This window comes from Capricornis sumatraensis, chromosome 12, assembly GCF_032405125.1.
Source record: "Capricornis sumatraensis isolate serow.1 chromosome 12, serow.2, whole genome shotgun sequence".
Taxonomy (NCBI): Eukaryota; Metazoa; Chordata; class Mammalia; order Artiodactyla; family Bovidae; genus Capricornis; species Capricornis sumatraensis.
This window is the reverse complement of record NC_091080.1, coordinates 86,347,130-86,374,429: the sequence shown is the minus strand read 5'-3', so window position 1 is coordinate 86,374,429 and position 27,300 is coordinate 86,347,130. Positions and strand designations below refer to the sequence as shown.

The 27,300-nt window shown below is 38.4% G+C and overlaps 1 protein-coding gene across 3 annotated transcripts in view; it reads left to right on the top strand.

The window, feature by feature from the left end:
• The window catches only part of FGF14 (fibroblast growth factor 14), a 645,238-nt gene that overhangs the window by 511,629 nt on the left and 106,309 nt on the right, over positions 1–27,300 (top strand). For 2 of the 3 annotated variants that reach the window (XM_068984460.1, XM_068984461.1), the window contains exons 2-3: positions 15,573–15,683; positions 22,890–22,993. In XM_068984460.1, coding sequence (XP_068840561.1) covers positions 15,573–15,683; positions 22,890–22,993 — 215 coding nt within the window. The remainder of the gene's footprint in view (positions 1–15,572; positions 15,684–22,889; positions 22,994–27,300) is intronic. The other variant, XM_068984462.1, reaches the window with a different exon arrangement.

Sequence of the window (27,300 nt, the reverse complement as noted above, 5' to 3'; positions counted from 1 at the left end):
CTCCTGGAGCTTGCTCAAACTCATGTCCATCGAATCGGTGATGCCATCCAACCATCTCATCCTCTGTTGTCCCCTTCTCCTTCCGCCTTCAATCTTTCCCAGCATCAGGGTCTTTTCCAAGGAGTCAGTTCTTTGGATCAGGTGGCCAAAGTATAGGAGTTTCAGCTTCAGTATCAGTCCTTGAAATGAATATTTAGGACTGATTTCCTTTAGGATCTAGAAACACAGCCAATTAATTTCTCAGATTAATTTTTTTTAATTTATTTCCCCATGCTTTCATTGTGCATGGAGTAAAAGTCTGCAGTTGATAGCATTCTCTAAAATGTTACAACATCAGATCACTTTTCAACTAAGAAAAAACAAAACAAATAACAAAAACAAAACCCAGAGCATGCTGACTCTCTCCACTGATGAATGTGCCTGCTGCCCACCTTGAGTTTTCTGGATGCCCAAAGATGCCTGCAGACTGCAACCAGCCTTACCTACCACCGGCCCTACATCCCCCAAACCCAGCCTATCAGTCAAAAGGTCTTCACAAACTTGTACCATCATGACCTTCTCCTAACTTGAGAAGCCCAGGTCTCTTTCCATCCCGACATCCTGTCCAACTCTGATTAGCCCACACCTCACTTTCTCTCTGAAGTCTTCCAGTAACCACATGGATTTAGAACGACAGCTCTTAGTGGGCAGTATGCATTTCTCCATCTCACATTCTTTGGCTAGTCAATCAAGAATGGCCATCTTCTTTGTCCAGTGGCTTTCATAAATGACTATTAAGTCTTTTATTATTGTTGAGATGTTTGCTGTCTAATCTCTGGAAAAGGAAAAGCCAACCACTCCAGTGTTCTGGCCTGGAGAATTCCAAGGACTGTGTGTTCTGGCCTGGAGAATTCCAAGGACTGTGTAGTCTCTGGGGTCGCCGAGAGTCAGACATGACTGAGCAAATTTCACTTCACTTTTGCTGTCTAATCTACCTTGAAATCCACATAACGCTGTAAATTCTTTCAGGAAAGAAGTGCCTTAAACTCCCTAGTAAATTTGGGTTCTCATATTGTCTTTCACACAGAGTTGGAATGGAATGAAGAGTTTTCTGTTTGTTTCCATATCGGTGGGCTGAAGGACTGAAGCCGGTTTTTAAAACTGGTAAAAATGTTGGAATTTCTAGGCTGCGTGAAATGATCTTATAAAAGGAAAAACAAACAAACAAACGTGTGTTTAAGTGGTATTTCTGAATGTAGTGATTTCAAGCTTGACTTCTCGTTTTGGTTGTGGTGTTCTTTGTCACCTGTGACCAGGATCACAAAGCGGTGACTGCAGACTGGCTGGATCATGTTTTCCTTTGTGGCTTCAGGCTCCTCGACTTGTCTGGTTCTTCTCCAGGACACTGTGCTTTTTTTTTTTTTTTTCCAGGGGGTGGAGCAAATCAGTTACAGGTCAGAAACGCTTTGGGATGAAGAACTTTGTGTCTTGAAGAAAGCAAAAAAGTGGATGTGAGAGCGTAGAACCAGTGGGGACGGGTGAGAAGCAGTTCTCTATCCCGTCTCTAAAGGACTTGTGCCAAAATGCGCTGAGTAATGCCTTTCCCAGTGGGTTTTTTTTTTTTTTTTCACTTCTTTTTTTTAGAAATTAAAAGTATGAATCTGATGCCAACGCCACAAACCACAAATCCAATTTAAGCAGAGGAAATCAGGACTGAAGACTCAAGCATGCATTTGGAAGGGTGGGGGAGGGCGGAAGGAGGCTGACTCTCAACCAACTCCTCACAGACTTCTCTTCCTGCTGCCCACTCAGCGCCCCGAAACATGTCCAAACTGCGAGATTGCTTATTAAATTAGCACACTATGACTCTATAACTCTGTGAAGTTGAACAAAAAGAAAATGAAAATACAAAAAAAAAAAAAAAAAACCAGAATAAAAGGCGTAAGTCAGTGCAAATTTGCTCTCAGACTTGAGTGGAGTAAACTCCCTTTATTTTATTTTTTATTTTTTATTTTTATTTTTTTAAACTCCCTTTAAAATGTGCCTGGCTTGATAAACAACAGGGACCTACTATAGGACTTCCCTTGCGGCTCAGCTGGTAAAGAATATGCCTGAAATGCGAGACACCTGGGTTCGATTCCTGGATTGCAAAGATCCCCTGGAGATGGGAAAGGCTACCCACTCCAGTATTTTGGCCAGGGAGAATTCCATGGACTATACAGTGGCAACGAATTGAACACGACTGAGTAACTTTCACTTGCACTATAGAGCACAGCACACATTTAATAACTTATAATAACCTATAATGAAAAAGAACCTCGTGTATATATATATATACACACACACACATATGTTGTTGTTCAGTTTCTGTCGTGTTTGACTCTTTGTGACCCTATGAACTGCAGCACGCCAGGCTTCCCTGTCCTTCACCATCTCCCAGAGCTTGCTCAAACTCATGTCCATTGAGTCAGTGATGCCATCCAACCCATCTCATCCTCTGTCATCCCCTTCTCCTCCTGCCTTAAATCTTTCCCAGCATCAGGGTCTTTTCCAACGAGTCAGCTCTTTGCATCAGGTGGCCAAAGTATTGAAGCTTCATCTGCAGCATCAGTCTTTTCAATGAATATTCAGGATTGATTTCCTTTAGGATTGACTAGGGATTCCCTGGTGGCTCAGAGGTTAAAGTGTCTGCCTCCAATGTGGGAGACCTGGGTTCGATCCCTGGGTTGGGAAGATCCCCTGGAGAAGGAAACAGTAACCCACTCCAGTATTCTTACCTGGAGAATCCCATGGACGGAGAAGCCTGGTAGCCTAGTTCGTTCTTGCTATCCAAGTGACTCTCAAGAGTCTTCTCCATCTCCACAGTTCAGAAGCATCAATTCTTTAGCACTCATCCTTCTTTATGGTCCAACTCTCACATGCTTTTTAATATGCTGTCTTGGTTTGTCATAATTTTCTTCCAAGGAACAATCATTTTATATATACATACACACACACACACACATATATATATATATATATATATAGGTAATTGAATCACTTTGCTGTACACCTGAAACTATCAAAACATTGTGAATTAACTACACTTTAATTGAAAAAAAAATACACCTGGGTTGTCTACAGCTAAACTCTAAATTCAAGACCAAATTCTACATCATTGTTCATGGAACTTCCACCTTGATTTCTCAGAGACTGTGTCTGTGTGTTTTAATTTATTTTTATAACCACTGGCTTCAGTGTTTTCCCTCTCTAGTTAAAGGTGGCAATGTGACTTTGCATGATGAATAAGTACCCCGAATGCCTTCTCCTTCCTGCCTGTGACCCTGCTGCTCCGGAATTTCCAGGAGGACTGACATTGTTAACAAAAGGGTTTTTACAACTTTGCTCTCCTCTGAGAAAGTAGCTGGGAGACAAAGTCTGAAACAGAAATTTTAGAAGGAAGCAGACCTCAGCTATTTGCATCTTCCTTAAATAGAAGTAAACCAAGTATTTACTGGTACCATTTTCATCTATTCTTACAACTCTGCCCATTAGATAGAGTTACCTCTGTAGTTCTAGGTATAAACAGGCGTGGGTTTTAAATATCTGCTCTGAAACACTATTCTAAAGTGTGAACCTTGACTCTGGAGAATGTATTGATCAGTCCTTGTTACCTACAGTTACTTTTTAAAACTTTCCCCCTGTCCTGATTATTTTCTTGGCATAACACATTTAGGGAAATGCTTCCTGGCTGTAAAGCAAATGTGTGCTAAAAAATGGAAAACACCATTTTTTTTTTCATGCAAAATTCCCAGTTTACTGCTCTATGCCTTCTCATAAGAAAGCTAATAAAGCTATACTTCTGCCCTAATTCCTGTATTCATAGTTCATATGAATATGACACATCCTAATCCAATATAACTTTCACAAAAGGCTTTGCATGCTGAATTGTATTAAACAATATATGCTATGTCTGACTCTGTGACCCCATGGACTGTAGCCCACCAGGATCTCCATGGGATATTCCAGGCAAGAATACTGGAGTGGGTTTCCATTTCCTTCTCCAGGGGATCTTCTCAAATCAGGGTCAAACCAGCGTCTCCTGCGTCTCCCACACTGGCAGGCAGGTCTCTACCACTGAGCAATCTGGGAAGACTCTATTAAACAAGAGTGCACTTTAATTTCAACAGATGCCCTTGGATTCTTTAATATCTTCCTTTTTGTTATACTAATTCTCAACTTCTGATAATGTAATGATGGCTGGAGCGCAAATTTGTATGGCCTGCTATAAAAAGTCTTTGAGTGAGTCAAACAGTCGTTGCTTTTCAGATTTCTTAAATTTAGAGAATCCCATTTCTAGTTTCTGAAAGAAGTGAATCATACTTTCTAGTGATTAACTGAATGTGTTAAATTTAACATATAATACTCTAAGCCTTAGGGTTTTTTTTTTTTCCCCTACTTTTTCTCTCTTTTTGAGAATACAGTTGAAATTTCTGACTTTCAAATTAGATTTTTCTATTTCTCCCTCAAATTCTATTGGTTTCTACTTCACGTATTTGAAACTCTGTCAGTAGATGCAGAAACATTCAAGACTCTTATGCCTTCTTCCTAAATTGACTTATTTATCATTAGGAAATGATCCTTCCTTATGTATTGTCAGAGTCTTTGCCTTGAAATCTATTTTGTCCTTGATTAATATTGTCTGATTATTCCCAGCATGACATACTGTTACTTTGATTGTTAATAACTCTGCTAAGGTATAATGGTCATAAAAATCATCTCTATTTAAAAATGTATAATTTTATAAGTTTTAACATACAATGTCATCCTCATACTCAAGGTTATAAATATGTCTGTCACCACAGAGGTTTCCTTTTGCCCCTTTGTACTCCTGACCCCTGATCCTCCCGGTCTCTTCACCAGTCTCCAAGTAGTCACAGATCTTGGGGAAAGAAGCAATGAGCTCTTTATCACTGGTTTGAAGTACTTTCAATATAATGTGTCTTTGTATTGTTTTCCTCATGTTTCCTGTCTTTGGAATGTGTTAAGCAGTTTGGATTTTTGGCTTTATTGTTTTCATCAGTTTGGAAATTTCCAGCCATTATTTCTTCAAATATCTTTCTTTCTTGCCCTCTTGGTACTTTTCCCTGGAATCTCCAATTAGACATATCTCCAATCATTTAAAGTTATCTGACAGCTCTGTTAATTTCTTTTTAGAATTCTGTTTTCTCTGTGGGTTTCATTTACAATCATTTCTATTACTATGTCTCCAAGTTCACCCCTGTTTCTGCGATTAGTCTAATCTGCCATTAATGCCATTCCGCATATTTTTTTCTTCATTTCATGAAATGTAGCTTTCACCCATCAAAGTTTGTTCTGGGCTGTACTTAACTTTTGGGAGGTGTGGAAGGTCTAGAGTAGTAAAGACTGTTTGCATGTCCCTGTCTGATATTCCAACATCTGGGGCAGCTCTGGGTCAGTTTTGATTTACTGATTCTCCCTTTTGCTATGGGTCAGATCCCCCTGCTTCTTTGCATGCCTTATTGCATTTTCTTATTGGATTCCAAATACTTTTAATTTTGCTTCCCTGAATGTTAGATATTTTTATATTCCTACAAATGTTCTTGAACTTATTCTGGGATGCAGTTAAGTTACGCAGAAACAGTATGCTCTTGCTTTCAGAATTTGTTAGGGGAGACTGAAGCATTGCTCAGACTAAGCTAATTCCCCTCCTACAGAGGCAAGCCTCTTATTTATACTCTGCTCAATGCCCCATGAATTATGAGTTTTTCCAGTCTGGCTAGCGGGAATAGGCATTGTTCCCAGTCTTGTGTGTGTCTGAGGCACTGTTGCCTCTATTCCTCTCGGATGATTTTTCCCAGCTTTGAGTGGTCTCCTCATATGCAGTTGTCCATTAGTACTCAGCTGAAGACCTAAGGAGACCCTATGTAGATCCCAGAAATTCTATCCCTCTGCAGCCCTCTCCTTTCCCTGGACTCAACTTCATCTCAACTTAGAGAGTCCACCAGGCTCCCCTTCCTTCACCAGGTCCTGGAACATCTCTAAGCCTTTAAATCCGGGAAGAAAAGAGCTCACCTTATTTCTTTTCCATCTCCTGGAATCCTCTGTCCTTCATTTCCTGGTATCCAGTGTCTTGCAAAATTCAATTTGTCCTTTTTTGTTGTTTCATATTAGAGAGTACGTCTGGTCCTCATTATTCTTTCTTGGTCAGAAATAGAAGTCATTTTGACTTTTAAAGAAATTCTGCATAATTATTAAGCTCTCTCAGATTGTGGTATATAGCTCATATAGCATTCACATTCTTTTTCAGTCACATTTCCAGCATTGAAATTTGCTCACTATGGTGTTTGACTACAAAATATTAGCAAATGCTAATAATACTCTTGGGCCTTTGTTCCTTAAGCCATTCAGTTACATTTGATTAGTCTCAAACTTTATGAAGAACACAGTAAGAGGCCTGATTAATAATATGCAATTATATTTTGTATTATAATAAGCATAAAATTGCTTTTGTGTTGAGCAGTAGAAAGTGAAAGGATTGTCCATTAAAAATAATGAGATTTTGGCCACATATATGGCGAAGTGAAAGCTTCTTCACTCTATGCTGTTTGGGATGTGTGTGTGTGTGTGTGTGTGTGTGTGTGTGTGTGTGTGTGTGTGTCTGTGTGTGTGTGTGTTTATTGTGCCAAAGTATCATAAGTTAAACACAAAACTTGGGAGTGTTTCAAGATGCTGTAGTTTGCTTTCAGAATCCATCATTCCAAAGGAGGTTTGCAGCAGTTTTTCCCATGGTGGTTTTCTTAATTGAAAATAATCCCATCATAAAGAAATAGAAAAGAGGTTGTTAGTAAATATTTAGGGACTGGCTGAGTAAACATGGAATGTTCTAGTAACAATATATTTAGTAATATGTTCTTACTGAAATTATATTGCTAAGATTTTGAATGGCACTGGAATGGGGTGCTTTTCTGACTGAGCTTCAAAGATGTGCTTCCTTCTGGAACTTGTAGACCCTGAATATTTGAAAAGTTCAACATTGTACCAGGAAGCCCTAGATACCTAGGTCTGCTCAAGGTCTGTCTGATCCTCAGAGCTTAGGGTCAAATATTAAGCAGGATCTTTACTGCTTGCCTTCCTTTTAATGATCTTCTCAGACATTTCTCCAAGAAAGGCTTTACCTACTATTGTTTTTTTAGTATATTTTACCTAGAGGGAATTTTGGGGCCAAAATAATTTTTGGAAAAAAATAAGTGCTTAAAATTTTAAGAACCCACATTTACTTTTACCTTTATCTCAAGTATACTCTACTCCTCCAAGTCTTAAATAAGATATAGAAAAATGCATTTTGTCTTGAATTCCACTTAGAACTTATTGATCTGAAAAAAACCAAAAGAAAATAAATTCAGTTCAATATATATTTGTTGAGCAGCTGTTCTGTTCAAAGCATCGTGACAGGCTACTTTGAATAATACATGATGCAAATTATTAAAAGATGTATAATGTATTTGCTGGGCAGACAGACATGTAAATCCAATAATTTAACACATGATTAATTGGTGTAAATTCGTATTATGAGTTCGCCTCTGCTTTCAATAGACAGCAAGCTCTCTGAGCCCAAAAACTGTATTTTCAGGCAAGATTGTATCCCTAATACCATCAGGCAAAGGATTCTGGTAGGCAGAGGTGAAGAAGACACTGTAGACTGTAGAATCAGCAGTTAAAATTCAGCAGACATGATAATGCATTGGATTGGGGTGGTGGGTTGAGCAGCAACTCTGAAATAGCTGAAACAAGGTTCCCAGGGGAGTGGGGCTCTGAAGGTGGCATTTCCTCAGTTCCAAGAGGAAAGTGAGTACCATTCTCAGAAACTAACAGAAAGATATAGCAGATTTTCCCACCTTTAGTTTTCTTTATCATTTTCCTTAATGCTCTCACCTTTTTTTTTTTTTTTTCTCCAGCCCTTTGGAAGAGTTCCTGGGCATGTTTTATTTTTATTATTGGACTATATGATAATTTATGGATTTGGATAAATTATACACAATACTATTTTCTGCTGCTAGGAGTGCCAAAATCTAATTAGATCTACCACAAAAATATATATTCCCAAAATTGCCTTTTACCCTGTTTAAAAAAAATGTGATTTTCCATAGCTATAGAGGAGTGATGCTGAAGAACCTATGTTGATAACTAGTACCAAGGTTTATGAGTAAATAAATGTAGTACATGTGTATATACATTTATATATTCGCCATATAAAAATCCATGCCATATTGTACATTTATTAGTTTAAATGATTTAAAATGTATGCATCATCTTAAGAGTTATTCTGACTTCTCTTTTGTCAGTCAGAACATTTTGTGAAAATAATTTGTGACAGTGATTTATTCAGATGAACCCGCTTCTGAGAAAATGATTGTTTTAATTAAAAATGTTGGATATTTTTTCTTTGCACCTAAAGGCAGTTGGACTGACTTGCATTTCTTTCAGTTCTAAGTGTTGAGGCTAATATATTATGAAATATCTTTTTTTCCTCTGCATATACATGTGTATTAGTTTTCATTATTTCTATTTTAATTAATATCAGAGAACATAGTTAGTCTAGAGTTTCACACAAGGAGTATCCTCAGGACATTTTCAGTGAAATGGCCAGGCACAGCAAATAGAAAAGGCAGAACAAAAAACATAATTAATAATGGCTAAGTTTTCCTATTATCTTGGGCAGAATAAGATGCTCTGGATGCATAAGTATTTTATTTTATTTTATTTATTTATTTTTTTTGCATAAGTATTTTAAAAGAGAATAAAGATCCCTAACAGTTTTTTGAGATGGAAAATATTTTGCATTTTTATACGGCTAACTAAAATACAGGTGTAGGACTTCAGATACTGATTCATCCTTCAATTATTAATTGAGAGTCCAGGTTATAGGAGTTTGGGCTATATCATTATTGAAAACAAAATAACTATTTTTTTGTACTTTATCATCAAATCTTCTTGTCCCATTAGTTTAATGAAAAAAGTGAGCATGCATCTCAATATAAGTTTATTTCATACAAGCAACACTTCCACTCTTTCATGTCTCAAGTCATAACACTTATTTAGGGTGACACTCCATTTTTATTATAGTAGATGTATTTCACATCGTCTTCTAAACACCTTTAAAATCCTTTGGCTGAGCTCATGTGAGATCTGAATAGGTCACATTGTTTTGATTTCTTATTTTCATGCTTGCTTTTAACCACATAATCCACATAGAATATACATCATCTTCCTTATTTTCTTGATGTTAAGCTTTAGCTTGTTTTTCTTATTTTTTAATTTCACCTCTGGCCCATACTATCTCTGGGATTTTTTTCCCCTCAACTATCCTAATTTTATTTAAACTAGATAATATAATTTATAAGCTGCTTAACCAGGAACACGTGCATTTCAACCTATGGCAGAGCATTCATTGGGAACAGTGGCTGAGAGGCAGGGTCACTGGGCCAACCCCTCAGTAATATGGGATGGCCCACCTGTCCCACATACTTCAAGGATCTAATGTAGCATGTGACATGTGACTTTGAAGATACCAATGTCAATCCATGCTTGAGCTCTTTGTCATTTTTGGAGGTAATAACAGCAGTAAGTTCTACTACTGGGTCTTCTTCATACATGGCCGTTTGCTATCTTGCAAACCTCTGCATGGGGAGAAGCACCCCCCAACACACTTTGGATGCTGTTTGCTTTAAATATTTGCAAAGTCTGGATCCTGTCCATTCCTGCAGTTATGTGGGATTTTTGTGTTTCTTTTTTTGTTAACTGTTCTCTCAAAGAGTCAAGATGGGTTCAGCACGTATTATTATAGATGGAAGCTGAGACTTGTACTGGAAGTAAAGTAAGAAAATGAAGGGTTAGAGCCTTCTTGCACAGAGTTCTAGAAGGTTGGTCATACCTTTGTCTGACTGCACATACGGATGTCGTGGTTTTCTCAGTAACATTGTTGTTTTGTTTGTTTTTGCTGTGATTTTTGGTTGCATATTTTCACTCTAGGCTTAGGGAGAAAGGGTTTGTTTTAATTATTTGAAAGACTGACTTTAAGCTGTACAGGGCTACATTGAACAATTGTATAAATGAGTATCACAGGAAAGCTTTTATGAACATATGATTATGTACGATGAGAAAATACTAAGTGGAATTCTTGAAAATTTGGGGCAACCAGTTAATCTACAGCAGTAATAGGTGTCCAGTTTATTTGCATATACCTATGTGATCTTCCTTGCAAGTAGGTACAAAATGTTATTTTTACTCATTCTTTCTCAAAGGCATTCATAGATTTATTATAGTTTCTGCATTAACATTATAAAGTTAACATGCCATCATGATTGGACATTTTTCAAATAATTAATATTGAAAAATAAATATTCTGATAACCATTAAAATACAGTTACATTTAACATTTTGGCATATTGTCTCTCATTTTTCCTATGAATAGTATTTTTACATAGTCATGCTCAAGTCATACACATAAGTTATTACACAAAACTGTAAAACACTAAGTACTTATTTTTAACTTGGAATTCTAAAAAGTCAAATTACCTAGTCAAAAATTGTGGGGATTTTTAAGGCTTTACTATGATTGCTGTTTTGGTTTTCATGTGGTTCCAGTTTTCACTCTTACCTGCAATATGAAATTACTGGAAAAATTACATCTTTGTCAATATTTATTCACAAAAGATATAGTGCATAGCTCTCATTTATCTAGACCCAGGAGGTGCCATAGTGAGCAATACTGTACATTTCACTTTTCCTCATGAAACTCATAGTCCAGAGTTTCACATCTCTACGCAAGTGGGCGTATTTGAGACAGGTAAGCAGGGACATTGCCAACAAAGGTCCATCTAGTCAAGGCTATGGTTTTTCAAGTAGTCATGTATGGATGTGAGAGTTGGACTGTGAAGAAAGCTGAGCGCTGAAGAATTGATGCTTTTGAACTGTGGTGTTGGAGAAGACTCTTGAGAGTCCCTTGGACTACAAGGAGATCCAACCAGTCCATTCTGAAAGAGATAAGTCCTGGGTGTTCTTTGGAAGGAATGATGCTAAAGCTGAAACTCCAATCCTTTGGCCACCTCATGAGAAGAGTTGACTCATTGGAAAAGACCCTGACGCTGGGAGGGATTGGGGGCAGGAGGAGAAGGGCACAACAGAGGATGAGATGGCTGGATGGCACCACCAACTCGATGGACATGAGTTTGAGTGAACTCCAGGAGTTGGTGATGGACAGGGAGGCCTGGCATGCTGTGATTCATGGGGTCACAAAGAGTCGGACATGACTGAGCGACTGAACTGAACTGAACTGAACTGAAGGTTACGGGAACGGAATCAATGTGGGAGATTATGGGATGTTTTTAGGCAGCCCACAGTGTGCTGTAGTCCATGGGATTGCAAAGAGTCAGAACACCCCAGTGACCCAGGTTGGGCTACATGCTGAAGATGGCAGGGCAACAGTAGAAACCAAGGTCCGGCAGGTAAGGTGGGCCCCTGCTGCTGCAGAGTGAGACATTTGGTGGGTGTTGGAGAGTTGCTGCTTATTTCCTGATCTGATGGACAAGAACAGCACTCTGCATGGCCTGGAAGAGGCCATGAGGGGTTGAACACTTGCTGGCAGTGAAAATAGAGAAAGGGAAAACTGAGAGAGATTTTGAAGACAGTGTCTGTAGGAACTGGGCAACTCATTGGATGGAATATAAAAGGCAAGCATGGTGTTAATCTGAGGGGGTTAACAATTAACATTAGTGGTCAAGTCAGAGTGGATCTTTGACTGAAGTTGATGGAGATGGAGGAATTGAAGTGAAAATGATACTGTAGGAAGTTTAAACTTAAACAGTATTAAATTTATGATTTTTATGAGGATTTCATGCATGGAGATTTATTGGAAATGTGGTCAATGGCAAAGTGGGACAGATATTAGAAAAGATTTTCAGGAAATTTGGTCATCTCTAACTTTGTCTTATGGCTTTACATTATAGATTCAGCTCCAAGTATGCAGGATTAGAGGGGTTAGACACAGCCCAAGATAACCTTTGAGAATCTAGTTTTAAAGAAGAGATGTTTGCATTTCATTTTAAGTTGTTTAAGATAGTTTAGTCTGATTGTTCAGTTTTTACAGGCTACATAATTTAGTGGTTAAGAGGGCAGGATCATGTCAATCCAGCTTTGCACTTCTTAGTTACTTAGTCTGTTTGTCAAATTATCTCACTGTGCTGTGTCTTTACTTTCTAATTATCCAAATGGGCTTCCTGTTTTGTAAGTAAACTGTGATGAAAATTCAGTGAGTTAACTGTGGCACCCGAGAAGAACAGTAATACTGACTGTTACTCAATATTACTATGGTTTCTAAAAAAAAAAAGAAAAAAAGAAGAAACAAATACTGTAAAAGTAGATAAATAGAAATCAGTTTGGTCTCTTTTCTTGAAATTAAATAAGAACTCAAAAATACAATTTTGTATTTTACTTGTAATTTCTTAGCAGGCATGAGGTGTGGTTAGAAATTAGGTCCTTAGGCTAGTGTCCTCCAGGTTCAGTCCTGTTATCACAAATAGCAGGATGTCCTTTTTTGTGTCTGAATAATATTCCACTGTGATTCTACACCACGTATTTCTGTGTCCATTCATCTGCTGATGGACACTTGGATTGTCTCCACGTCTTGGTTGTGGTGGATGATGCTGCAGGGAACACGGGGCAGCAGATAGCTCTTTAAGATCCTGATTCCATTTCCTTTGTATATATCCCCGTAAGTGGGATCTCTGGAGCGTATGGCTCAGTTTTCAGGATGGTCAGTTTCACTCATCAGCATGAGTAACCTCCATGCTGTTTCCCGCAGGGACTGAACCCATTTACACCCCCACCAACCATGCACAAGGGTTCACTTTTCTCCAGTTTCTCTCCAGTGCTTGTTCTATGTTTTTTAATAGAAGAAACAAAGGAGAAGGGGGCTCTCTCTGTAAGAGTGAAGGGACTTGTGAGGGTCACGTGTCTTCTCACTTTCTTGCCTGGTATACTTAATTCAAGTCCAGAAGATATCATAGCTAAAATATAGGATTACTAAAAGTAAGTGATCCAGAACATAAAGCTTTTGCAGAAAAAATTTTCTGTCTCTGAAAAATCTCTGTATGTTTTCATGGCAACTAGGAATTCCCGCCCCTATCCCACCTTTTCACTTCTGATCCCTTCTTTTTCTGTGCTACCTATTTTCAGTGACAAGCGTAAATATAATACAGCAAAACTAGGGAAAAATCCTCAGGTTTTAAAGGTTCAATAGTACTTATTGGGTGATGAGCAGAGTGAGGTTCACTAAGGCACATAGGATTATGTGATTTTTTAAGTTATATACTACAGAGTAAGGAACATACGGGGCTTCCCAGGTGGCATTAGTGGTAAAGAACCCACCTGCCAGTGGGTTCTTCGATCCCTGGCTCAGGAAGATACCCTGGAAAAGGCCATGGCAACTCACTCAAGTATCACTGCCTGGAAAATCCCATAGACAGAGCATTCTGGTGAGCTACAGTCCATAGGGTCAGGCACAACTGGAGCAACTGAACACACACACCCAAGGAACATGAATGACACAATTGTAACAGTCACTTTTAGTGTGAGTGTTAGTCACCCAGGCATGTCCGACTCTTTGTGACCCCATGACCTGTCCATGGGATTCTCCAGATTCTCCAGGCAAGAATATTGGAATGGATTGCCATTCTCTTCTTCAGGGGATCTTCCCAACCCATGGATGGAACCCGGGTCTCCTGCATTGCAGGCAGATTCTTTACCACTTAACAATCTCTTCGATGTTTCTTTCTGAAATCTTACTCCTCCAAAAACTCTAACATGCTTGATTACATGAATGTTGTCATGCTGTGGTTTTCATGCATTATTTTCCAGATTCTTCAATATCACAATATCTTTGAAGAAAATCTGTGCCGTGGGGCCATTTCTCAAATGATCAATTACATCAGATGTACATAGAAACAGATGCTGTCATTCTTTTTAATTTCTTGAGAACTAAACAAAAGGCTGAGGATATTCTGTTTTGAACAGCTTTTTTGGTTTGTTTTTGCACATTTTTTTGTGTGTGTTCACCTGTTTGCCATCCATCATTTTTTGATCAATTACAACATGCTCTGTTTCATCATTCTGTAACAACTGCCTGTTCTGACAGCATGATCATATTTGCATATCTCATTCAGGGGTTGTAGAGACATGCTAGTTGCCATGGGGAGGATTCTGATGTCTCCCATCAAATCTAGTCATGAGATGGTGGTGACCTTTGAAAAGCCACATGCAAATATTTATTTTCAAAGGTACAGTTGGCTGTTTGTGAAGCACCGGATCACTAGACTGGCTATCTCTCCGATGAATCATCTAATGAGAAGTCTGTTACCGTGTAATTTCCCTTTTGACTGTAATAAACTTCCACTGTCCTTGAGCTTAAGCTATTTGAGACAAGAATAAAAATCCATAGAGTATAATTTTACTATCCCTTGTGGTTATATAAATTATATAGGATTATCTGTCTAATTCATCTACTTGGTCTGGATTATGGCCAGAGATTATTGGAGATTCAGCTGGAGCTGAATGCAATGTTGAATGCAATACAGCTCCAGTACTTTGTCCACCTGATGTGAAGAGCTGACTCACTGGAAAAGACCCTGATGCTAGGAAAGACTGAGGGGAGGAAGAGAAGAGGATGACAGAGGATGAGGTGGTTGGATGGCATCACCGACTCAATGGACATGAGTTTGAGTAAACTCTGGGAGTTGGTGATGAACAGGGAAGCCTGGCGTGCTGCAGTCCACTGGGTTGCAAAGAGTTGGACATGACCGAGCAACGGAACTGACTGACTGACGGCCAGAGAGCTTAGGTTTTACTGTGTCTCCCCCTGAGTCCAGAAGCTGATTTTCACATTTTACTGGGCATCACATCAGTGTACACAATACTTCTGTGCAAGTTAGGGTGACTGTTTAAGCATCAAGGAAACACCCTCCGTACCAGGGCTTTTTCTGAGAACGTGTACCAAATGTTAGTATGGCTTTTTTTTTTTTTAATAAAAGTTTTTCACATTTAGGGATTACTTGTCAAATTAAATGAAAAAAAAATCCATTAAAAAGCCTTTGATATGGTTTCTTAAAGCCAGGAGTTGGCAAAATTCTTGTCCAACCATCCTGAATGATATTAGTTTAAGCTATTAAGCTAGTTAGTTTAGGACTTAGCTAATAGCTAAATAGATTAAGTAGTTTAATCATTTTAACTAATTATTTAAGTACATACATGGTCAGGTTTTTTTTTTTTTAATGACCTGTTATCTAAAGCTTGTGGCTTTACGACTTTACGTAAAATAAGTTTATGACGGCATTTTCTTCACCTCCTGTGATCAGCATCTTCCAGGTTTGAGAAATGCAGAGACATTTCTGGGAAACATAAAATAAAAGGTGCTTCCATAAAATGTTTCTATAAAATACCCTCTTACTTCTAAAAAAGAAAGAAAAGAAACAGGGAAGAAAAAAGAAATTCTATTGCCATGCATTGTGAGGCTTATGACCTCTGTGTTTGCCTTTCAGATCCCCAGCTCAAGGGTATAGTGACCAGGTTATATTGCAGGCAAGGCTACTACTTGCAAATGCACCCCGATGGAGCTCTCGACGGGACCAAGGACGACAGCACTAATTCTAGTAAGTGACCACCCCAGGCCACCAGTTCACACAATTGGTAGAAGAGATGCTGCTGCTTAAATGACTTTACAAATACATTTGCAAATATTTGGGTTACGAGCGTTCATTTTTACAAATGGTACCCTAGAGTGCCATTGACAACTCTCCTTGGACCACCTGGATGGAAATATTCATAGAACCACAAAAGACACCTGTCATTTTAAGATAATTATTCATCTTTTCAGTTTCTTCCCCAAGCAGTTGTCATATCCAGTGTTATTGTTACTTGAATCTCGTTATCATCAAAGTAACTGCACTAATGCATTCAGATGAAAGTTGATTACCTGTTGATTACCTGTTAACTTTGAAAGTTTTATCTTTGTGAGACTTGTAGCTTCTTCTTTATTTTTGTAAATTATTTATTTTAATTGGAGGCTAATTACTTTACAATATTGTAGTGGCTTTTGCCATACATTCACATGAATCAGCCATGGGTGTACATCTGTGTAGCTTCTTAATGATAACTGTGTACATTCAAGAACAATAAGGATTAGTTGTTTCAAATAATAGAAGTGTTATTTTTTAAATTCTTTGTGTTCCACAAGATAATATTTTCTTTATAGAGAGAACATGAAGGCTGTGTACTTTTTAATGCATTGTACGAATTATTTATTTATAAAATTGGATCTGTGCTGTTGTTTTAAATTAAAAAACCCACCCACCTTCCATTGTTTTCATGTCTGTCTTCGTTTTACTATTTCTTTACGTATAACTTTTCTTTGTATTTTTACTCTGGCACTCCTTCTCTTCAACTTTCTGTGTTTCTGTTTCCTATTTTCTGTGCATACTGGCCTCTGATTCCCTTTAATTTAGCACATCAGTTTGAAAGTAGACACTTTTCATTGCTCAGGAGAATGAGTGAAAAGCAAAAATCAATTTTATTGGAAATATTTAATCACAAGTTACTAGTGGATATGAATCTTTTCATCAGTTTAGCATTGATCCTTCACATAACAGAACATTATTCCATGGGAAGAAGGAGGCCTTGAATACATACAACCAAATTATAGACAGCTCCTGTTTTAAAGTCTAGTCATCAACTGTTCAGATACACTGATTCTGAGAGAAGCTAATAATATAAAGTAGGCTATTTTTGCATTTGGTGTTGCTAAGTGAAATATCATTATTTTCCCAAACATTGTGTTTGTATTTTAGACTTTGGACATTACTTCATTTTTAAATTTTTCTTTCGACTTTAAATATTTTCTTTATCTATATTTTCCTCCTATTCAATTTTTAAACTTGTCGTCTCCTTTTTTCTATTATGTAGTCCTTTTGAACTTTAGACTTTTCTCTGTCATATTTGTTCATTGATTTTTGTTTGCTTTATTTCCTCTTGATTTAGAAAAAGGGAAGGTAAAGCAATTCAGACACAGGGAAGACAGAGAAGACATTTTGATTCATAAGATTGGCACCAAACATTGTTTACCTGTTGGTATTCTGATATTAGGTTGAACTCTCAAAATCATCAGCACTTAACCATCTCTGACCTACAGAAGATGTTAGTTTCATCTAATTCATGTTAATATATATTATATATATGTGTATGAATATATATATCTGCTAATTTTCCTTTCCCTACTTTAAACTCCTCACCCAGTCTTTGACAAAAGGCATTCTCTTTTTCTTGTGTGTTAGAGTCGTGAGGGTCATGGACTTTAGATTCCTAACTTCTCATGTCTTCAATGTCTCTGATTTTCTTTGGCCAGAGTCTAGTAGAGCATGAAAGCAAGTTTTCTGTAAGTCTGATCACTATAAGAGCTATGATACTCTGATTTATCAGACTAGAGGCTGATGTCATCCATCAAACAAAAATTTTCAAAAAAAAGAAAGAAAAATTATAGCTATATGAAAATGCTGCTTAGCTGGACTTCTTGAAAAAATAGTTTCCTTCAAGCAAATGTTTTATGAGTTTTTTCCCTACCTTTTCCTTTTGTTTTTGTAGTGTCAAAAAAGGTTTTTATTCATGATGGAATAAATATCAAGTTAAGAAGTATCAGTAGACACTTTTTTTTTAAGCGTATTGCATCACAGTTGAATAAACAGCACAATATTTTCTAAATTATGAAAGTGCAGGTGTAGAAATTATACACACACATGATTACATCTGGTTATCTGCATAGTATTAAACACTGGACTGGGAAGCTGAGATACTAAAAGATACTGGACCTTCTGTTCAGTAAATGTATGAGGCTTTTTCCCCGGAAGAGAATCTTTGTATGGCTCTTGAAATCCTTTCTAATCCCCCTCAGTGCTAGTGAGGAACAGTTCTGGGAACCAGGCAGGAATGAGAACCCCAATGGACAAGCAAATCAGAACCAAATCATAGTGACTGGCCTGCAAGAGCTTCCATTCCTATGCAAAGATCTAGCTCACAGCTTCTTTTCTTACAAGTTACCACTGCGTTTTCTGTGCCCTTTTAGTCAGTTAGGTTAGTCTCCTTACTGTTTTAACATTTGCAAAGGCAAAGCAGAACAGAATAAAACAGGTTGAGATAGATGTTCCCTCCTCAAAAGGTTATGAAAACTGCATGACTGAAAAATTTATAAAACATTGCAGGATTATAGCAGCTTTGTAAAAGCAATGGGAATTACTAATTAACTCAACTTTTTCATACTATCACCATCTTAACTGAAAAGCACACGTTTTTAGGATGAATTTTAAGATACCTTCTTTTCTCTGGTTCATCACAGTAGTCTTATACATTCTGGGAAAATCATTAGCCCTGAAAAGTGATCTTTAGAAATGAAGGTGAGAGCGTCAGAGATGCTGGCAGACAGGTCCTCAGTAGAGCACTGCCCTCTTTGCTTGAGCTAAATCACTCAGTCATGTCCAACTCTTTGTAACTCCAAAGACTGTAGCTCACCAGGCTCCTCTGTCCATGGGATTCTCCAGGCAAGAATACTGGAGTGGGTTGCCATTTCCTTCTCCATTTTGCTTCAGAGTGTGATGTAATTGTTCACAAACATTCCAGTTTTTTTGCTATTTCTCTGAATATGAAACAAAGATTAGTCATCCATTGGCAGGAAAAATAAAGAGGAATAACCTACAAGTCACCCTGAATGCATCCCGAAAGTCACCAAATGAGAGAACTGAGGCTTGAACCTGCATGACTGGAGCTCATTGCTAGCCCACTAGTAAATATGAGATTACTTAGATCTAGGTAAGTGCTTCCCTGGTGTCTCAGCTGGTAAAGAATCCACCTGCAATGCGGGAGACCTGAATTCAATCCCTGGGTCAGGACGGAGATGCAGTCCTGAGGAGGGCCTGGCAACTCGCTCCAGTATTCTTGCCTGGAGAATCCCATGGCCCAAGGAACTTGGCAGGCTACAGTCCACGGGGTCACAGAGTCGGACGTGACTCTGACTGAGCAGCTAAGCACAGCACGGCACAGAACTAGGAAAAGTCAGAACCACCCTGCTAAGCTTTCTTGGTCAAAAGATTGAAATGCCTTGAAAGGGAGAAAGCAGGCAAACCTAATGCCCTGACGCTGGTGCCCTCCCAGGATCATCAGCTGAGATCTACAACTTTCTGGGCAAGAAAATGGGAAAGGGTGGATAATTGGTCCTAACTGAGAGATTCTGAAGCAACTCACCTGCTTACCCAGGCTTCTAGTGCCCTGGAAACATCTTTCACAAACGGAAGTGAAATCCCAGGATACTTTATCATCACACTCATTTTATAGAGTGCGTTGCTTTGAAATTCTTAGAGCTTCCCTTTTATGCACCAAAGATAAGCATTACCATGATTAGAGAATCAAATCTAATTATTTGATTACAGAATGATTTTTTTCTTCAGTTTACTTTTGGCAAGTGGCCAAAAGCTTGGGATTTTCCTGTGCTCTTAAAGGCCACTGTTCCCACTAACAGATACTGAAAGCAGAAGAGGGCTATAGAAATATTCATGTGTCAGTCTTTATTGCTAGATTAAAGCCCCACCCAAACTAATCCCTCTTACCTTAGAGATTCCCAACCTGGTAACCTGATGTATAAAACCAGCTGTTCCCTCACAATGCCCACTATTCGACAGGCCTCAGGAAAGTGGTTCTCACCTTGTCTGTAGGCTAGGATCATTTGAGGAGCTTTTCTTTTTTAAAAAAAAAAAAAGTTCCTGATGCCCTCAACCCACTCCCAGAGACTGATTTAATTTCATTGCCCTGGAGTTGGGCATAGCCATCCTGTCTTATAAGGCTTCTCTGGTGGCTCAGACAGTAAAGCGTCTGCCTGCGATGCTGGAGACCCAGGTTCAATCCCTGGGTCAGGAAGATCCCCTGGAGAAGGAAATGGCAACCCACTCCAGTACTCTTGCCTGGAAAATCCCATGGACAGAGGAGCCTGGCGGGCTATAGTCCATGGAGTCGCAAAGAGTCAGACACGACTGAGTGAGTTTGCTTTCACTTTTCACCTTTTTTCATCCTGTCTGTGTGAATACAGCTAGTTATATGGAGACTGGAATGTTCCCCAGAATGGACAAAGTAGCACGAACATCTTCATTATTCTTACTCCCCCAGGCCTCGTGGGATTGCTTTATAATTGCATTAGACATAAAAAGGCTGAAAACCCATAACAATGTTTCAATTAATGTGAGTATCTGTTGTTATCATGTTATCATGGAGTGGGCTTCCGCATTGCAGTGATTCTGTGGATTCACTTTCTGTTTTCCTCCTATAAATGATAAGAACTATTATTTTATAATTCAGGTCTCAGTCAAAACCCTGTGGAGGGGAAAAGTATGTATATATATATATATATATATATATATATATAAATACAGTGCAGGGCTTCTCTTGTGGCTCAACTGGTAAAGAATCCACCTGCAATGTGGGTGACCCGGGTTCAATCCCTGGGTTGGGAAGATCCCCAGGAGAAGGTAAAGGCTACCCACTGCAGTATTCTGGCCTGGAGATTTCCATGGACTGTATAGTCCATGGGGTCGCAAAGAGTCAGACATGACTGAGCACACACGCAGGACCATCAGACATATATGAAGGTTAGGATAAATACATTTGAATAGGTTCAGATAGAATAGTTTACATGGGCAGATGCATAATTATGGTTTTCCCTAAAAACTTTGGCAAATAAATCAGGAATTATCCTATGGTACCAATCCTTTCAAAATATTAGCAAGATGGGACAGTTCAGGTGATATAGAAGAGAGTGAAAACATCCAATGACTTTCTTCCATGAGGAAGGAATACTGAGCAGACCTCCCTGGTGGTCCAGTGGTTAAGACTCTGCACTTCCAATTCAGAGGGTTTGAGTTCAATCCCTGGTTGGGTGACTGACATCCCACCTGCTGCATAGCGCAGCCAAAAAATTACAAAAGAAGAAATGCTGAAAGTTGCCATGCTGCAAATATTCAATAACTCCACACTCATGTTTAACATTAAATAATATAATAGGAATAAGCAAACATACGCCTTATTCCTCTGTAAGGGTATTATAAGCCCCTAGAATCCTACAGAAGACAGTTCAGTGCTAGTTTCCCTCCTGAAAGTGAATATCCACAAAACCTGATGCCCCTGAATGTTCTTGTACGGTTAATTCTCAAGGGTCACAGCCAGCCATTCTCATTTCATCATCTGAGTAGTACAGACATCTTGAGATCCCAAGATCAGTAACATATAGTAATTGGAAGAGAGGGTGTAATCTCCCCCGACTCGATCAGAGAAAACATGTGCCTCGGAATTAAATAGAACACAATGTAGAAAGTCCATTTAAAATTATGTACTGAGTGGCCCCACAGATTTAAGTCAAAATTGCCCACATGTTTCCAATTATTTGTTCTTCATGGAATACAAGCAAGAGCCTAAACCTAAGATATTTTCCTTGTACGTTTACTTCAACACTTTAGTGCTTTCATTGCCTCTTCTGAGCTAGTTCTCTTACTTAATTCTAGACTTGAATTAAGAATGCAAATAGGAGCAGATAACCTCTCATAATTAATGATAATCTTATAAATGTGTCTATAATAAAATCTCCAAGCAGTCATCACCAAGAATGATGCTAGACCCTTCCTAGGAGATTCAGTGGTTAAGACTCTTGTATTTAATTGCGAGGGATGAGGGTTCAATCCCTGATCTGGCCAAAGGGGAAAAATAAGAATGATGCTAAAATGCTCACTACACAGTCATATATAACCCTGGCAAGGAGATGCATTATTAAGGATGTTAATTAGGACTTAAAAAAAATAAATGATAACATTGCTATCTGCAGTGTGAAACTTACATACGAATACATTTTTGGTCAATAAAGGAAGAAATAAAACATGGAAACATTCTTATCTCTTCAGGGGGTAAAATTGAACACTTTTCCTTCTTTGTTTTGGTGTTCACTCATAATTTTATGAAATATTAATGAAGAAAATTCCTTCTCTGAAATTCGTATTCCATTCGGTGTGATTAGTTCTTTCTAAATTTAGCACGTGGGCAGGTGCACATCTTTTCTGGGCTCTGCTGGCATGTCATGTTGGTTCTGCAAGAGTAATTTAGCTTTGGAATTACCTTTTAAACTTCTTGCCTATATTACATTGCAGTAATGAAGCAAACCTTCCACCTAAAAGACCAGAATAAACACTCAGCTTGGGCTTTTAAAATTCTCCTCTTTTAGGGTACCTCCCTGGTGGTCCAGTGGTTAAGACTTAACTTTCCAATTCAGGGAGTATGGATTTGATCGCTGGTCGGTCAGGAAGCTAAGATTCCACACGCCTTGTGAGAGAAAAACCAAAACATAAAACAGAAACCATATTGTAACAAATTCAATAAAAACTTTAAAAACGGTCCACATTAAAAAAAAAAAAAAACACAAATCTTTAAAATAAAATTCGGCTCTTTGAGAGTCTTCCTAGCTGATTTTTTCTGGTATCAAATGGTATCGGAGACTGTGGTGCTGGAGTCATGATTACAGGCTTGATTCTGTTTATTACCCCACTGTTCTTCAGAATGCTATAGGGAGCCTGCTAAGGTCTACAAATCAGAGCTCAAGTGCTATCTTTACTCAAAACAGAACCTTCTTAAATAGAGAGATAGAAGGAAATGGAGTGGACCCTCTCAGAAGGTTATAACAGACATAATGTCTCTCAAATCGGACAAAAGAAACAGCAAAGTGATGGGGGTAGGTACTCTGCTTCCCCCTGCCCATTGGTGACAGACCGTCTTTCTCTTTGCAGCCCTGTTCAACCTCATACCAGTGGGACTGCGCGTCGTTGCAATCCAGGGAGTGAAGACAGGGTTGTACGTAGCCATGAATGGAGAAGGTTACCTCTACCCATCAGTAAGTAACACATCCAAGGTATTGGCCATCCATCTAAGGCCTGCAGAACAGCCATAGTAGCCACCACAAGAAGGAGAATGCTTTCAGCTTCGCTTTAGTGTCTGACCTTTCTGACAGCGCCGAGGAGCTGTTAACTCCTGATTCAGCAGGGTTTGAAAATGCGTCAGTGTATCAAGCAGAAGAGGAACATTACCTCTTAGCGTCGTGTGTTTGCATATTTTTATATGTCCCAGTTCATCGAAAATTGAGAAATTTTGAAGGAATTGACTTTTTTTTTTAAGAGATCTTATCCACTTCATTCAAATATTCCAATTATTAAGTTTGCTGTTAGGTGGGTGATGTTATATAAGCAGATCATTTTCTTTCCTTCTTTTTAAATGTAAGGCAAAGAACACAATAGGCTGATACTTTATAGGCTAAGAAAAGTGCAGTAATATCTGTCCACTTTTAAACCCAAACAAAATTTTATTACCTAATTGCTATTGGAAAGGGTTGATATTAATGTAATTTTTTCCTATTACTATTTAGAAATGTACTTTTGTTAGGGAGTTTCTTGTAAAAGATTACTTTACAAAAAGAAACAGAATAAATGTAACTCTAGAAGAGAAAATTTAGAAGAGCGTAGTTCTTTTAAAAAACAAGAAATGAGATTGAGTAAGTGTTTTACTGGGAAAATATTTCTAATATCAAAATGTATATCGCATTTAAATGTAAGCAAGTCTTGGTTTTGTATTAATATGTATTAGCATCTGAGCCCCTTTCCATTCTTTTCTGTAATATTTACTGTTTACGGGCGATTCGCATTCAGATGTGCTGTGTACATATATTATAATGCAGTTAGAATTCGTATCTGCCACAGGTCCAAGCAATAGAGACTTAAGATGGAAATACTTCTTTCCATTATCCCTTGAGCAAAAACTGACAGATTAAAGTCATGGAGCCTCAGAGGAGATTCTCTTCTTTTGGGTTTGCCTGTCATCTTACTATGAATTCTTTAAAACTCTGTTGTTAAACATTGTCATTAAAAAATGTATACGTACATACATTTTACACACACACATACACACCGCTAAATCTTAAGCAGAGCAGAAGGGTTCTCTGGGGACTCCCATGAAATGTGATATATTTTCTTCAGCAAAATCTGGGAAAATCCTGTCAAGGGAAATAAAATGTGAGGCGTGGATTCCCTTCCTGTTGAGCTGAGACATGCTCTAGTCTTTCTGAAAACCTCTTTCTCATTCCCCGAAGGCCATTTCTACATGCAGACCTGGGTCCTGCATTACGCAAATTGCATTCAGTTGCCCAAGATGAATATTCAACATATTGGGAGCCAGAGAAAGCTGGAATTCCCTATCTCCCCTTTAGAAAAGCTCTACTCAGATAAAGATCATTTCCTAGAGATGCCTTATCTCAAATGAAGTCAGTTTCATTGATTTGACGTGTGTGCTCTTATTTTTGTTTCTTCGTCTCCCCCGTCATCTCTGAGATGCCTGAAAGTGATCAGATGCAGTTTCTGCCATCGCCTCGAGTTCTGATCCTGCGGATGATTTTATCATGTCTTCCTGCTCGAGTGTAGGCACTGATGTCAGGGGGAGTATGAATGTTTGTTTGATCTCTTTTGCTTCTGAGATGCTGTTTTCTTGTGATGAGGTTGCACCTGGATGGCATTTTTTTTAAAGGTAGAGAATATCAGAGTGAGTCTGTGTCTTAGCTTAAAATCCAAGTGCTGGTTACGTTCAGTGCAGTGTAAGTGGTGGGACAAGAATAGGTTGAGGACTGAGCCAGCTGCCTGGTTCAGTCCTCAACACCTTAAATAAGGTCTTTCTCCCCAAGAAGCACATCTCGGGGGGGGGCAGCACGCGCCAGGATTTGTCCCGGGAAGAGCGGCAGGCTTTTCATCCGACCTGCTGTTTTCTGCCGTCACCTCCCAGGTTCTCCAGTTATTTGGTTTTGGGCCTTCCAGTTGAGGTCGTTGAGTTTCTGATTTACAGGACTTGGGTTTTCTCTTCTTCTCATATTTGACTGTCTGCTCTGAACCCAGGACTTAGGAAGGAGCACTCTATTCACCCAGCTTACCCCTGCCCAGGCCAGGCCCTTAGAATCCTCAGCATCTTATAGAAAAAGGATTTAGACCCAAATCGAGTGTGATTTCCAGTTTTTGCTAATATTCTCTAGTGAAAGTGCTCTGTTTATTTCAAGGTAATGGAATTTGAACTTCAAATACTTCAGGAGAAAGGAATGTTTTCCCACATTCAGTCCTTTATTCCGTAATTGGTTTCTGAGAACCTAGTAAAATAAGAATCTAGCACAAGACAATATCACAGTTACTATAATATATAATGATAATAATGGTTAATATTTACCTAGTACTCTCCCTAGTACTGTTCTAAGTGTATTGCAGTCTTAGCTCATTTAATCCTCCCAACCAATTAAGCAAATACCATTAAAATTATCTTAGGGATACACAGAGAGCCTAAAGAGTCATCAGTCACCAGTAAAAAGAGAAGATAGGATTTGAGCCTTATTAGTCAGACTCATTAGATAACTTTTAACTGTTGCACCATAAGGCTTTTACGCACCAGACATTTTTCATAATATGGTCTGGCACCTATTCTAGCAAGAAGTTATAAACACAAGATGATGTCATAAAAATCTTTAGAGAATTGTTACCTAGGGATTTATTAATTTAAAACATTAAGAAGTATCATTTGAAACATAATCTGTTTCTTTTGCGGAATTTCAAGTAAAAGAAAATCAGAAAATATTTGTCGGGGGGGAATTTGGATATCATATGTATGCGTGCCCATTCAGTCGTGTCTGACTCTTTGGGACCCCATGGACTGTAGCCCATCTGGCTCCTCTGTCCGTGGAACTTTCCAGGCAAGAATAGTGGAGTGGCTAGCCATTTTCTCCTCCAGGGGATCTTCAGGACCCAGGGACTGAACCAGAATCTCATGCTTCTCCAGCATTTGCAGGCGGATTCTCTACCACTGAGCCACCTGGGAAGTATACATTGACATTAACACCACCTGGGAAGTACATATTGCTATTATATACTGGGTGTTTAATATTCTTAAAATGTATTCCATGTAACGTTTGAGCTTAAACTTTAAAGCTAACATGGGTTAACCTAACCTAGAAGTTTTGAACTAAGCTGAGTAACTTTTTTAAAAGGAAAACTCCATTCAAGCTACGATTTAAAGAAAAAATTTGATATAAAGATTGAAGTCTGAGAAATGAAGGAGTCTGTTTTGTGCCCACTTTTAAAAGATCAAATTAGACTAGTGTCTGACATGAGGTCAGTTTTATTGAGGATCTATAGATTTGGAATGTAAGCAATGAAATACTGAGATCTCTCAAAGTGAGTTCCATTAAATGAAAGTCAGTCTTGGAATCTGACTTGAAACTCTCATAATCCCTTGCCATCCAAATAAAGATATTTCATTTGTCAGATAATTTCACCTCAGGGGGATGAAAGAAGGAATCTTGACTGAGATGTAAGCAATCACATTTCCGATGCTGAAGGCACTTGCTCCCTGTGGAATCTTTTCATCAACATGACAATAGTCATTTCTTTTGTGGTCATAATGGATCTAATATGTTACTTGACGAGGCCTCCCAAGAGATTTGATGTCAGATGCAGTTTGCTTGAAGGTAGAACAGAGGCTGTAAGGTCACAGAACAGAAACTGATAAGGAAATACTTTTTAAAAGAATTAGTTTAAAATAATGTTTAGGAAACAAAATGCATGCTGACCAACTCCAAACTATTTATGGTACTGTGAGGAACAGTCAAGTGTGGGTTTCTTTTTGTTTCTTTGTTTGTTTGCTTGTTTTTTCCCTTCCAAACAACCTACAACTTTGAAAGACTAAGTTAATCCTCCATAGAAAGTTAAGATTTGAATGTTTATTCCAAACATTCAAGAAAACTTGGAATGAAAGAAAAATAGCATTCATCAGCTGGGCAGAAATAGAGAATATCTGAAGCCAAAGGGTATTTCTGATATAAGAAAGTGAGGGGTTATGGGGGAAGGAAAGAAAGGAGACTGATGATAAAATGGATAAAACCCAGGATCTTGGATCTAAGGCAGGAAAACATGTTCCTTGGATGCTTTAAGATAATTGGGGGTGTTAAAATTCTGGTTTCAATCTGGTTGACTTTTCTCAATGATGAGGTAAAAGAAATGTACATAAAATGTATAAAGATTCATTTTCATTGTCTTATCATAGGCTGACATTTATGTGAATATTGTTTTCCAAAGTGGGGCTGTAAATGTTTCTGTTACCCCAATGCAGGCATTTGGAGAA